The following is a 12,791-nucleotide window of genomic DNA, read 5'->3' as shown; positions in this document are numbered from 1 at the left end:
AGCCTTAGAGACTTGCTTCGAGCATGGTATCTTCTATGCATATGTTCAGATCAGTCAGTCAACAAGCATTAGTTAAGTGCTTACTCTGTGCAAAGCACTGTACTAATGGCTGAGGATGCAAAGAAAGACAAAAATATGGTTTCCACCCTCAAGGAGCCCACATCATGCAAGATTCCTTCTCAGCGGCAACCAGAAATATCTTTGCTCAATGATCCTCTGGTATGTCAAGCAAGGCATAAAATAAGGAATTAATTCATGTGCCAAAAGTGTTCATTAAGGCCATGGAGGATGTCCGGCACTAAGTCCAAATACAAGAAGAAATCTCCATGGGTGGTTCTTCATATCCTCCTGTTTACCGATGACATCGTGCTGATCTCAATGAACCTTAGCACACTACAGGGTCTGCTCAATGAGATCAATCTATGAATCAGTCATTCAGGAAGCATTTATAAGTAATTTCTGTGTGCAAGACAATGCAATAGGTGCTGGAGCTACAAAGACAATAATGGAACAATTACTGCTCTCAAAGAGCCCATGTTTAGTCTGTTGCAGGAGACATTCAAACACCAGGTGTCCCAAAGGTCTTAGTGACTTATCAAAGTTCTTAAAGCTATAGACTATACTAAGACTTTTGGAACACCATACATAAGTGTATTCAAATTACATACAAGATAAAAACAAGGTAGTTTGGGCAGTGGGGGGTGGGGAAAGCAATAGCAGTTGGCCAGATATGGAAATGTGGCATACAGGCTGAATATTGAAAGAAGTTAAGGTACTCTATGAGGAGGGAGAGATGAAGGGGATTGCATTCCAGGCATGGGGAAGAGTCAGTATAAAGACCCAGAGATAGGAGATGAAAGTATTCTGTCTGAAGAATGGGAAGAGGGCCGGTTTGGCCAGGCCATAAACTGTAGAGAAGAGAGTAGTTTGGGGAGATAGTTTGGGTCAAGATTTTGAAAGTCTTTAAAAGCCACACAGAAGTTTATATCAATCCTAGAGGAAATAGGGGAGCCATTTGTTGAGCAGAGGAGTGACACAGTTAGACTGGTCCCTAAAGTAAGTGAATCAAGAATCGCTTTTGCCTAGATTATAATGCGCAAGTTATCCTTCAGTAACAGGTATATTGTTTGTGTGTTCCTCTGGTATCCCTGTGATGCTAGGAGAATGCAAGGAAGGCCATTGACTTATTGTGGTCAGTATATGAGAGAACATGAGACACGAGCCCTGGATTGCCTTGGTCACATGATTCATCCATCACCTAGCAGCCAACCTGCTGGTGACAAGCCTTCTGGTGGTTAGCTGGTGTAACGATTGTAATGATGCCACCTGCTGGAGACTTACTGTAGAAAAGCTCTGCCATGAAAGGAAGGTCTTTGAGGACAAGACCATGCTTCTTTTCTTTGGTGTCAGGAAGTGACATTGGCTGGTGGGAGGAGGAAGGGGGAGCCGGGTGCTCTGTCTCGCTCTCTTTCCTTTGGACTCTAGTGGAGAGCAGAGCTAGAAATGTGCTCTCCCTTTAATAGATGGATGAATGTAGGCCTTTCTCTCTCTCTTTACCAAATTCTTATTCTCCTTAATAAATGCTTAAAAGCCTAACTCTTGCTAAAGCTTATAATTTATTGGTGACCACTCATTAGATATTTTAGACAGACTCGCTAGAATTTTAGCCTTAACACTGGGCTGGTCCTCAGAGAGCAGACAAAGTCTCTTGTTGGGATGATGCTCCAAACCTTTCCAGCTTGGCAAGACCTGCTGAGGTTGTATTCTTCTAGCAGGATCTTCAAGAATCCAGAGGCAAGGACCCAGATCAGGCAAGCTCCTTCTAGGATTTCATGATCAAGTCACATTATTTCATTTATTTATCATAGCTTTCCAGAAAAGTTCTATTCTAATGCTTAACTGGAGTGTGGGGGTAGAAAGAATGGATTTATTAAGTGTCTACTATGTGCCAGGCATTGTACTAAGCACTTTGCAGATATCTCATTTGATCCTCACAACAACCTTGAGAAATAGGTGCTATTGTTATTCCTCATTTTACTGTGAAGGAAACTGAGGCAGACAAGTTCAGTGATTTGCCCAGGGCCTGGCTCTAGGTTACACAGGTTGTAAAGTGCAGAGCCAATATTCAGACCCAGGTCCTCTGATTCCAGTACCCTCTTTCCACTGTGTCCTGCTACTTCCCTTTTAATTCAGCTCAATATATATTTATTAAATACCTACTATATACAAATTACTCTACACTGAAATGGATACAAAATTTACCTCTCAGAACTTATGGTCTGGTGGGAAGATAAGATACAAATATGCATAGCTAAAACATACGAAAAGTACATATGAAAAGTACATAAGGGAAATGAAAATTATAATAGCTGAGATTTATATAATACTTTGCAGTAGATGGAGTAAGTGACATGGTGTATGCCATTTGATTCTCACCATACCCCATGAAGTGAATAATGCAAGAATTACTATCCTAGCTTTATAGATGAGGAAATAGAGGCACAGAGAATCACCATGTCTTGCCCTAGGTAACCTAGATGGTAAGGGAACCAGAATTTAATCCCAGGACTTCTGCAAACATGGAGGGGTTGGGGTGGGGTTGGAGGTAGGAAAAGGTTGAAAGAAGAGGAATCAGAAAAAGCTTCCTCAATGGGCAGCAGTGGAATTGGAGACTTTAAAAGTTGTATGAGGATTCAGTAGGTGGAGGGAGAAATGAAGACATTCCAAGCTTAGTGAATAGCATGGGAACAGGTGGGAGAGTGTGCTGGTAACAGTTCCCGAATTAATGACATTTCCCTTTGTGCTTTCTTTAATTCCAGAGACAAAGTGTAAGTTCATTGTCATGCTTAGCAATTTGACTGTAGGTGTTTCCATTTTTAAGTGCTGATGGAACTTGGCTCTCTAACCTCGGATGAAAGCATTGTAAAATTCCAATGTACTTTTGGATATTAAAACATGGTTTCCTTTCCTAATGGCCTATAATCAAGGCATAACCTGTTAGCTAAACAGTGAGTGCAAATAGAACATTACTTAGGGTTTTGCTAATGTTCTTCCCACTCACCCCCTATTAACAGCCAGTTTTGTAGGCAGCCAGGAATGACAAGGTCATGGGAACTGAAGTTGAGATTCTTTGTAAAGAAGGCTAGCCTCTGGAAAAAAAAAAGTCAAAGTAAACGGGTTTGTTTTTGGCAGCCTTCCTTCCACTTCTGTTTTTGCATCCCTCTTGTACCTTCTTCCTTCCTGCCTCCTAATCAACTCAGGACCCTCTGGGTTCCCATTTGCTCATTTGTTCACCTAGGCAGATTTGTGACACAAAGGAAAGGGCAATGGACTTGGAATCAGGAAGTCTTGAGTTCAGATTCAGACTTAGACACTTACTAACTCTGTGACCCAGGGCAAGTCACTTAACCCCTGCCTGCCTCAGTTTCCTCATCTGCAAAATGGGAATAACAATACCACTTGCCTCCCAGGGTTGTTGTGAGAATAAAATGAGCTAAAATTTATAAAGTGTTTTGCAAACCTTAAAACACCATGTAAATGCCAGCTATTATTACTTTATTATCATTTAGCCAATATTTATTAATCACCTATTATGTGCAAACTACTTTGCTAAGTAGTGAGGATACAATGATTTTCAAAATGACATGCTTCCTGCTATCAAAGAGTATCCATCCTACCGTCAGGAATGTGGAATAATCATAGATAATTATGATTCAAAATAGAGGGTGATGGGGGCAAGGAGGAGACCTAGGACAATCTGAGGAGGTAGAAAATACTTTCACTTACTTGGTAATACTGCCTTATGTTTTGAGCTCCCTTTTCATTTACATGTGTTATATTTCCATAAAGTAGGCTTAGGGCAGGACCCACAAATGATGCCTCTGAATCCTCCTATAGTGCCTAGAAACACCATATAGCCAGGGAATCAGTGTTAGAGAAAACCTAAGAGATCATCTGCCTGAGACCTCTTCTATTTACCCCACTCTCCTTTCTATCATAGTTACTTGTTTATGTCTTTTCTCCTATTAGATGATTAGAGAGAACTCCCCATTATAGTACCCATCCGGTCCAGTCCCAAATGACCACCCTCCAAACTTTTGGCCATGAAACCAAACAGAGCCATTCTTTGAAGATGTAGCACTCCCACTTAACCCATCTTAGACTAAGAAGAGACCTCTAGAGCCTCAGAGATTTCTCAGCTTTTTTCTCCATCATTTGGCCCCAGTCAAGTACACATCACCATCATGAAGCTATTTGTTCTATATAGTCGAAAGCCTTTATGTTGTCATTTATATCCCTTTCCTCTTATCTTTAGAGGTGAAGAACTAGTAATAAATACTAGCTTTTAACACACACATGCAGACAGGCATGTACACATACAGCTTTAAAGTTTAAAATATGCCTCCTTCACAACAGCATCATTAGGTAGGTGGTACAAGGTCAGGGTGTGCCCAAAGTCACTAAGGGGTTTCAATATTTAATAACTCCTTAATTGTTGTTTTAAATTTATAATACCATAACATCATATATAGGATAAATGTATACATATATATACATAATAAGGAAAAATAATTTTCAAAAAGTTATTAAAACATTAGATCCCTTTGTGACTTTTGGTCCACCCTGCATAACTATACCCATGATACGGGTGAGGAAACTGAGACTCATAGAGGTAGAGTGAATTGCCTGAGATCACCTAGTTAGTGTCTTAGGTGGGAATTAAACCTAGATCTTCTTATTTGAGGTCTAGGGGTCTTGCCACTATGCCAAATAGTTGCTCACTGTCTTTTATAATAGGCCATGTTAGACTTTTTGCCCATTGAGATTTCTCTTTTCAAAGCTAAGATAGTATCAATTCCTTTAGTCTTCTCTTGTATGTTTTGTTTACCAACTGTTTACTTGCCCTTTGTTTTGTCTGACTATTCTCTCAACTGACCAGTCCTTAAAAGTTGACAAGATAACTTCCCCTTCTCTATGATATTTCCCCAAGTCTGCAAATCGGTCTTGTGTTTTTTGGGGTTTTTTTAAATGTCTTTTTTTGGACAAGCTCCTGGACAGATTGCTTTCCACTCTGACCCATAGATCTTTTTTTCATAGTGATTGTAGAGCATTGCAGAGCCCTTCCCCACATTGTGTTGGTATGAAATCTTGCTCTGAACTTCTGGCTTAATTTAGTGTGGTCTTTTTTCTGATTTATTTCCTAGCATTCCAAAATTACTTGGAATTTTGACCCATCTACACCCATTCCAAGTCACTAACCTTTACACAACTATTTTGTGTGCAGTTGTCTGCTAGCTATCATAGGAATACGCTATTTAGCCTGGATTGTAATTCTTTGCCCTGGCACTCAAAGCCCCCCACAATCTGGCCTCAGCTGATTCATTCATGCCTGTATACATGCATTCATTCATTCAAAATGTAATTTCTCATTATGTGCAGAGTACTGTTAGTCCTTAGGAAAGATAGAAAGTTAAAATGAAGAGCTAGAAATCCCTCATGAAGCTTTCAACCTACCTTTCTGACCTCCTACAAACCTGCACTAAAATTGGCAAATGCTACAAATAGAGGCTTATTTGGTTTGGTTTTGTTCTGTTGCTTGTCTAGACTTAGGAAAGGGATGGAAAGTGTTAATAATGCAGATGAAACTAATAAGTTTGTTGTGTGTGTACGCATGTATATATGCACGCACACACAGGACAAACTTACTAGGTTTATTTAGTTTATACATTTATATATATATACATATACACACACACACACACACATAAGTGTGTGTATACACACACTCACACATTTATTTTTGGAGAGTCAGTTGTTAAATACTTAGAAGCACACTCCTCTTGTACCTTCCTCAGGAGGCCTTCCCTGCCCATACTGTGGCCATGTTGACCTCTCCCATTCCAGAATTCTTGGGTGGTCCTTATAAGGATGCCACTCACCTGGAACTCAGTACCTATTTGTGTGTATGTTTCCATTGGTATAGGGAGTCCTCCTTGAGGAAAATGCTTCAACCCAATACAAATGAGCCCCTGCTCTGTTAGAACGTTACAAAGTGACCTCTGTCCACATGAGAGGTTAAGTGGTTTTCCCTGGGTCACAGAGTCAGTGTGTATCTGAGACAGACCTTGACTCTAGATCTTCCTAACTCTGAGAGCTGCTCACTAACCACTAAGCTACATCTCCTGTTACTTTCTTGGCAATGCTGCCTTAGGTTTTGAGATCTCTTTTCATATACTTCTACTGTATTTCCCTAAGGAGGCTTAACTCTCTGAGGGCAAGCAAGGCCCATGAATTCTTCTGTGTGTCTCCTATCACACCTGATGCTGTGTAATCAGGAAATCAGAATGTTAGAGGAAACATGGAGATCATTTGCCTGGGACCCCTCCTTTTCTACTCAGCCCACTCTCTCCCTTGTATCATAGTTATGTATTTATGGGTCTCTTCTCCTGTTAGATTATAAGTTCTTTGACAAAAGAGTCTCTGTCATAGATATCTTTCTATCCTTAGTGCAGTACCTTGCACACAGTAGGTACTCAGGAAATGATTTTTGACTTATTGAAGTTCATTCCCCTCAGTTTATAGCTAAGGAAGCAAGAAGCACAGGGACATGAAGTCATATGCCCAAAGTCACAAAGCTAGTAAGTGGCAGAAGCAGGAAAACCCAGATGTCAAGCCTCTCTGCTCAGTACTTTTGAATTACAGTTTGCCTGGTCTCCCAGGTTGGCAGTGATCTCCAGAGCTCTCTTCCCAGGCTTGGACCCCAATTCCCCCCAATCAATGCTACGTCCTTCTAACTGGTGTCTCCAGTTCATGATACTGCCTCCAGTTCATGATACCGCCCATCCATTCCCCATTGTTTGGTAAGAATGCTTTGTTGGACTCTATCAAAATCCTTGTCTGGGCCTCATCTGGGGATAGAAGGAGATCATATGCCCAGAGTCAAAGGTGACTAATTTATCTGTCTGTGTAATGGAAGGCAGGGAAAGTCAGGTCTCCCCATGGCCACAAGAGGCAAAGGAGAGGAGCATTCCAAAGGAATGAGAGACAAGTTACTGAAAAGCGAGAAGTATCTGACTATGTATCACATCCTTTCCACATTCCAAAGAGTGTATAAGGTATTATAGTCCCACTTACCTGCTATTCCATCATTCACAGTCACCCTTCCTCCTCTGCCTTCTCAACCAGAAACAGAGCCAGATATTTCTTAAACCCATCTTCCCTCTCCATCCCAGCTGCCTTCCCTTGTCCCCAAGGCAGTCTAAGTGGTATAGTGAATAGAGTGCTATGACTGGAGTCAAGAAGACCTGAGTTCAAAAATGGCCTCACACACTTCCTATGTAACCCTGGACAAGCTACTTAATCTCTGCCTTAGTTTCCCCAACTGTAAAATGAAGATAGCATCCGCTTCACAGGATAGGAAGGATAAGTGAGACAATATTTGTAAAGGGCTTTGTAAAGCTTAAGGCATTATATAAAAGGTAGTTATTATTCATTATCTGAGTGATATAACTTCACTTCCCTCAGTGTTGATTACTCCTTACTTAGCAATAGCAACCTGCCTTGAGCAAGAGGCTTTTGATCAAGTACAGTCACTCCTAATAGAGATCCCTGGGTAGGAAGATCAACCCAAACTCAATTCCTCTCCTTTTTTTTTCTCCTGCAGAAAACCAAAAGAGACGTCAATAACTTTGATCAAGACTTTACCCGGGAAGAACCAGTCCTCACGCTAGTTGATGAAGCAATTGTTAAGCAGATCAATCAAGAGGAATTCAAGGGGTTCTCCTACTTTGGAGATGAGCTGCTCCCTTAAGAAGTTGCCCCAGGATACATGATTCAGGAGACTGCAAGAAGGGTTTCCATGAAAGTCAAATTTCCTGAGATTCAGTAATTCATGAACTACAATCTGCCAAGAGCCCACACCCCCTACTTATAACTCTATTTATTGTATTCCCTGCTCCCATCTCCTTCAGGCTCCGCCTAGCCCACCCTGGCCCATCTTCTACCTTGTGACCCAAAGGCACTCTAAGTTCTGTCTCACCAAGGAACACAAAATCACTTTGTCCCAGAAATTCTAAATGTAACACACTGCCATATTTTTTTACCATTTGCAAGCCTGGTTTTACTCCTAGGGGTCACTTGTCAAGGATGCAAATTTCATGCTTTTTACTGAACAGGAAAAAGGAAGGAGGAGGAGGAGATAAAGAAGGAGGCAGAGGGGCAAGGGGAGAAGGAGGAAGAGGAAGAGGAGCAGGAGGAGGAGGAAGGGGAGGGAGGAGGAGGAGGAGAAGAAGGAGAAGGAGAAGAAGAAGGAGAAGAAGAAGAAGAAGGAGAAGAAGAAGAAGAAGAAGAAGAAGAAGAAGAAGAAGAAGAAGAAGAAGAAGAAATAAACTATATTTTTGGCAATGGAGAGATGGCAAATCTCACTTCATAAACTTGAATCTCGAGAACAGAATCACTATTATTTTTTTTAATATTGATTTGATTAAATTGCATTTGGAATTAGTAGAACATTAAAAAAAATATCAAACTGGCTAAAGAGAAGAAACCTTGATATCGTATAAGTGGCTATTCAAGGACTAAAATGTAATGAGAACCAGATTATCCAAAATCAATACAAAACATCATAGCTTTAGTAGAGAGGGGTTTTCATAGGTGTCTCCAAGTGTTTATAGATAGATGAACATGCCACACTTCTCCCAGCTAGTGAGATTCTGCCTGAACACATGTGCCATTGGAGAAAGAGCCAGAAACACTGGTGATCTAGGAGAAGCTCAGTTCCAAAATTCTATTCCTGGTTTTTGGTCCTAATGACCCTGCATCAACTATTTATATTTATTTTTCACTGCAGTGTGTTACTTTTGCACACTTTTATAAAATCATAGTACTACTATGTTGTGTTGTGTGTGTGTATGTATGTGTGTGTTTTTAATTGACTGTATAAAACTTAATCTAAAACCTCTGCTTTGGGAAGAAGCAGGAGAAAGCAAAATATGGCGGAAGGTCAAGATGTGTGAATCATGACCATTTGGCGGGGTGCACGCATGTGGCGGGATGAAATGGTAACTTAGGCGAATGCCGCTAAATGACTGTGAAGTTACCTTCTGTAGATAGGCTAATAGTGTTATGTACTTTGATTTCCAGGTATTCATCCCCTGTGATTTTGTGTACTTTGAGCGCAGAGGTCATTTGATTATCTCTTTTACTGTTGCAGCAAACAGAATCCATGTTAAGCATTGTACATGGATTGCCCAGCTGCCCCCTCCCATATATATATACATATATATAAATATATACATATTATATATATATATACTTGTGAGTGGCAAAGGAGCCCAACAAAGCTTTTTGCCTTTTGTACAGGTGAGATTTTTGTACATAGTGTTTGCTGCAAGGCCTGTGGAATTAATTCATTGAATATAAAGGTATCAACTGCTGCATGTCCAGGCATATTATAAAACTTTAGTCTATGAAAGAATAATTATAATAATGTCCAGGTGCAATACTCTGTATGTGTATTGGTTCAAGTTATTGTTGGAGAGATGGGGATGTGTTCTTCAGTTCATTTGTTTTGTTTGAAAAGATGTAAACATATATTAAGCTATGCTCCAGCCCCTGTATTATAGTTCTCTTATACTCTGTTATATCATGACCGTGATAGGAAAGAGAAAGGCATGTTCAGGGGGGGTGGGGTGGGTGGCGGCAGCAGCAGCAGAGATAGAGTCCGTGGTTCCCAGAAGATATCGTCCACGTGGGTATCCACGAGAGAGTTTGTGTCCTTTTCACATCTGGCTGGTCACAGCCTTTGAGACTATTGATGATGTTCAGTTCGAATTTGTTCTTTTAAAAACTCAGGTGTAATTATTATCTATTCTTATGATGATTTCAAATATTAATGATTACGCTATATCAGTCTGTGTATCTGTTGGCATACAGGTGAAGTAATGGAGCAAGCAAACATTAGGTTAATTTAATTTATCTTCAATGACTTTATATCCTGGGGAAAGACTATCTTCTGGAGTTGAGTACAAGCACAGAAACGTCATCTCATTTTTAGGAAGACATGATAATACTGCCCATACATTTTCATGTGTCACTACTGCTCTCTGTATTTTTCTTTCCCCATCACATTTAGGTTGGGACATCAAGACAAAAACTGGCCACCATGTAGAGTGCCCTTGTCCCAGGGGACTAAACAGTTAGGAAGATGCCATTTATTTATAGTGTTCTGCTGTTGATAGAACAGCTAGAGGGCCTTTCTCCCATATGATTGGAAATTTTTTAGGGGTGTGTGTGTGGGGGGGGGCGGGGAATGAGTCCACAAAGCCCAACTCCCAAGCCTCCAGTGGGGCCTCCCTCTCCCTTGCAGGGAATTCAGTCTTCATAAAGCCTTGGGTTTTTATAACAAGCCTCAGGCTCTGTCGAAGTATCCTACAGCGGAGTTTTCACCCCAACAGTCAATAAATTCATCTTTATCGGGTTTCCATTAATAACTTTGTCTGTTACCTTGAGTGTTTATTATTTTATTTTATTCTTAAAAGAGAGAGTTCCTTAAAATGGACACACTGTTACATTTCCGCCTATTCTTTCTCATTTTTTCTAGTGACTGTGGGTCACTCTTTCTCTCCTTCCCCCCCTTTCTCTCTCTCCTCCTCTTCCCCTCGCTCCTCTTCCTTCTCTCTCTCTTTTTCCAAGGGGAAAAAAACAAACCACACAAAACACCAGAGTTCAGAATGCCCCTAGAGTTAAGAATAGCTATCTTGTCCTCTAATATTCTTTCAATATGGACTTTAAGTGGAAATATTATTTTCCCCAAAAGTTTCTCCCCCCCTCTCTCCCCTCCCTCCCTCTCTCCCTCCCTCCATCCTTCCCTCCCTCTCCGTCCCCCCTCCCCCTCCCTCCCTCCCTCCCTCCCTCCCTCCCTCCCTTTTTCCATCTCTCTCTCTCTCTCTCTCTCTCAGAAAAAGGCTCAGAAATTACCTCTTTTTAAATTATGTGCAAAATAGTTCCAGCTATATAGAAAATGTATTCATTCAGTTTTAGGGACTTTTTTTTTGTATTGTGATGCTTTATTTGTACAGGATTTTTCCTTTATGGATGTAATTTGAATTTCTTGCCATTCATTAGTGTTATTTTCATTGTAAACATGACTGTGCCAAATGTACTGTATTCAAAAGGATGTGAATGTGTATGTTTCAGAACCTAATAAATACAACTGATGTTCAATCTTATCACTTAAAATCTGAGTGAACATATTTATTCCCTCCCCCAAAATATTCCCAGCTCTACTCAAAAAAGAGACTGTTTGGTTTGGGACAAATTATTTGGCCCATCTCGCCTTCAGAATGGGCTTTTCTGCATTTAGCATTTTCATGAAAAATGAATCTAATGTATAGGCTGCCCTCTCCCTATTATGGACTAGGATACTTCCTTACTATTTCTGCGATTGCTGATCACTAGAGATAAAATGGTGTGGATTAGTTTAACAAGACTAGCTGATGATTCTGACGGGTAGGGTGCCCAGTTTTAGTCTGTGTTCCCCTGAAACAGAGGCTCTTAACTGTGTGTGTGTGTGTGTGTGTGTGTGTGTGTGTGTGTGTGTGTTATGGACCCCTCGATAAAGCCTGTGGATTCCTCAGAATAACGAATTTAAGAACATAAAATAAAATGGTTAGGGTTACAATTTTGTTGTTGTTGTCCTTCATTTTTTTAGTTACATCTGACTCTTTGTGACCCCATTTGGGGTTTGGGTTGGGTTTTTTTGGAGGGGGGGTGGCGCAAAGATACTGGAGCAGTTTGCCATTTCCTTCTTTAGTTCGTTTTACAGATGAGGAAACTGAGGCAAACAGAGTGAAGTGACTTGCCCAGGGTCACACAACTACTAAGTGTCTAAGGTCAGATTTGAACTCAGGAAGATGAGTCTTCCTGACTTCAGGCTCAGCACTCTATTCACTGCACCACCTAGCTGCTGTAGGATTACAAAGGAAACAATTATAATGAAACAAAGTTATCAAAATATTTAAAAAACAAACAAAAATGTCTACACACTCTAAGTCTAGGACCTCTATTCTACAAGCACCAAAAGAGAGCTGACTTTATATAAAGTTTCTGAACCGCTTCCCATATAAATATTATTCCCAATGTACAGATGGGAAAACTCGGAGTAAAAAAAATTCAATGACTCATCTATAGCTAATAAGTGTCAAAGGTGGAATTTTGTAGTAAGTAAATGATGAGGGTCTATGAGACCAGAGAGACCCCCAAGAGGATTTGGTCTCCCTCATTTTCCCATGCTGTACATCAGCATTCTGGAGGCCTTTGGACTGCTATCTTGTTACCGGCTAATCCAATGATGTGTTCTAGTGTGGAAAGAACTCCTTGAGGTGACAGACCATGTCTTACTCTCGTTTGTTCCTTCCACAGAACTTGGTATAATGTCTGGCATCCAGTGGCTACTCAGTAAATATCTAGTGATAACCACAATGGTGGGATCTAGCTATGGGTGTGCTGATAAATGTTTAACAAACAGCTCTCCAAAGAGAAATATATATATATATATATATATATATATATATATATATATATATATATATACCTAAGATACTTTTAAGTTCCGTCAGAATTATTAACCTCACTTTCTGAAGTCTACACAATCAACAAAACAATGAATCAAGCCCTGATCTGTAGCGTTTGCCAATTTCTGAGGTCCCAATATTCAGACTGAAAATTTAACAACCAGCTCTTGGAGCTGGATCCAGCACACCCCTGGATCCAACCCAGTGTCTGTGCTTTTT

The 12,791-nt window shown here is 40.4% G+C and overlaps 1 protein-coding gene across 1 annotated transcript in view; it reads left to right on the top strand.

Moving 5' to 3' along the window:
* Positions 1-11,228, top strand: part of PRKCE (protein kinase C epsilon) — a 667,851-nt gene extending 656,623 nt beyond the window's left edge. The window contains 1 exon segment of the mRNA XM_043984305.1: positions 7,664-11,228. Coding sequence (XP_043840240.1) covers positions 7,664-7,810 — 147 coding nt within the window. The 3' untranslated portion in view covers positions 7,811-11,228.
* The last annotated feature ends 1,563 nt before the right edge of the window (positions 11,229-12,791 follow it).

This window comes from Dromiciops gliroides, chromosome 2 (genome assembly GCF_019393635.1).
Source record: "Dromiciops gliroides isolate mDroGli1 chromosome 2, mDroGli1.pri, whole genome shotgun sequence".
Lineage (NCBI taxonomy): Eukaryota > Metazoa > Chordata > Mammalia > Microbiotheria > Microbiotheriidae > Dromiciops > Dromiciops gliroides.
The sequence above is the reverse complement of the archived record's forward strand: the minus strand, read 5'-3'. Positions and strand labels throughout refer to the sequence as shown.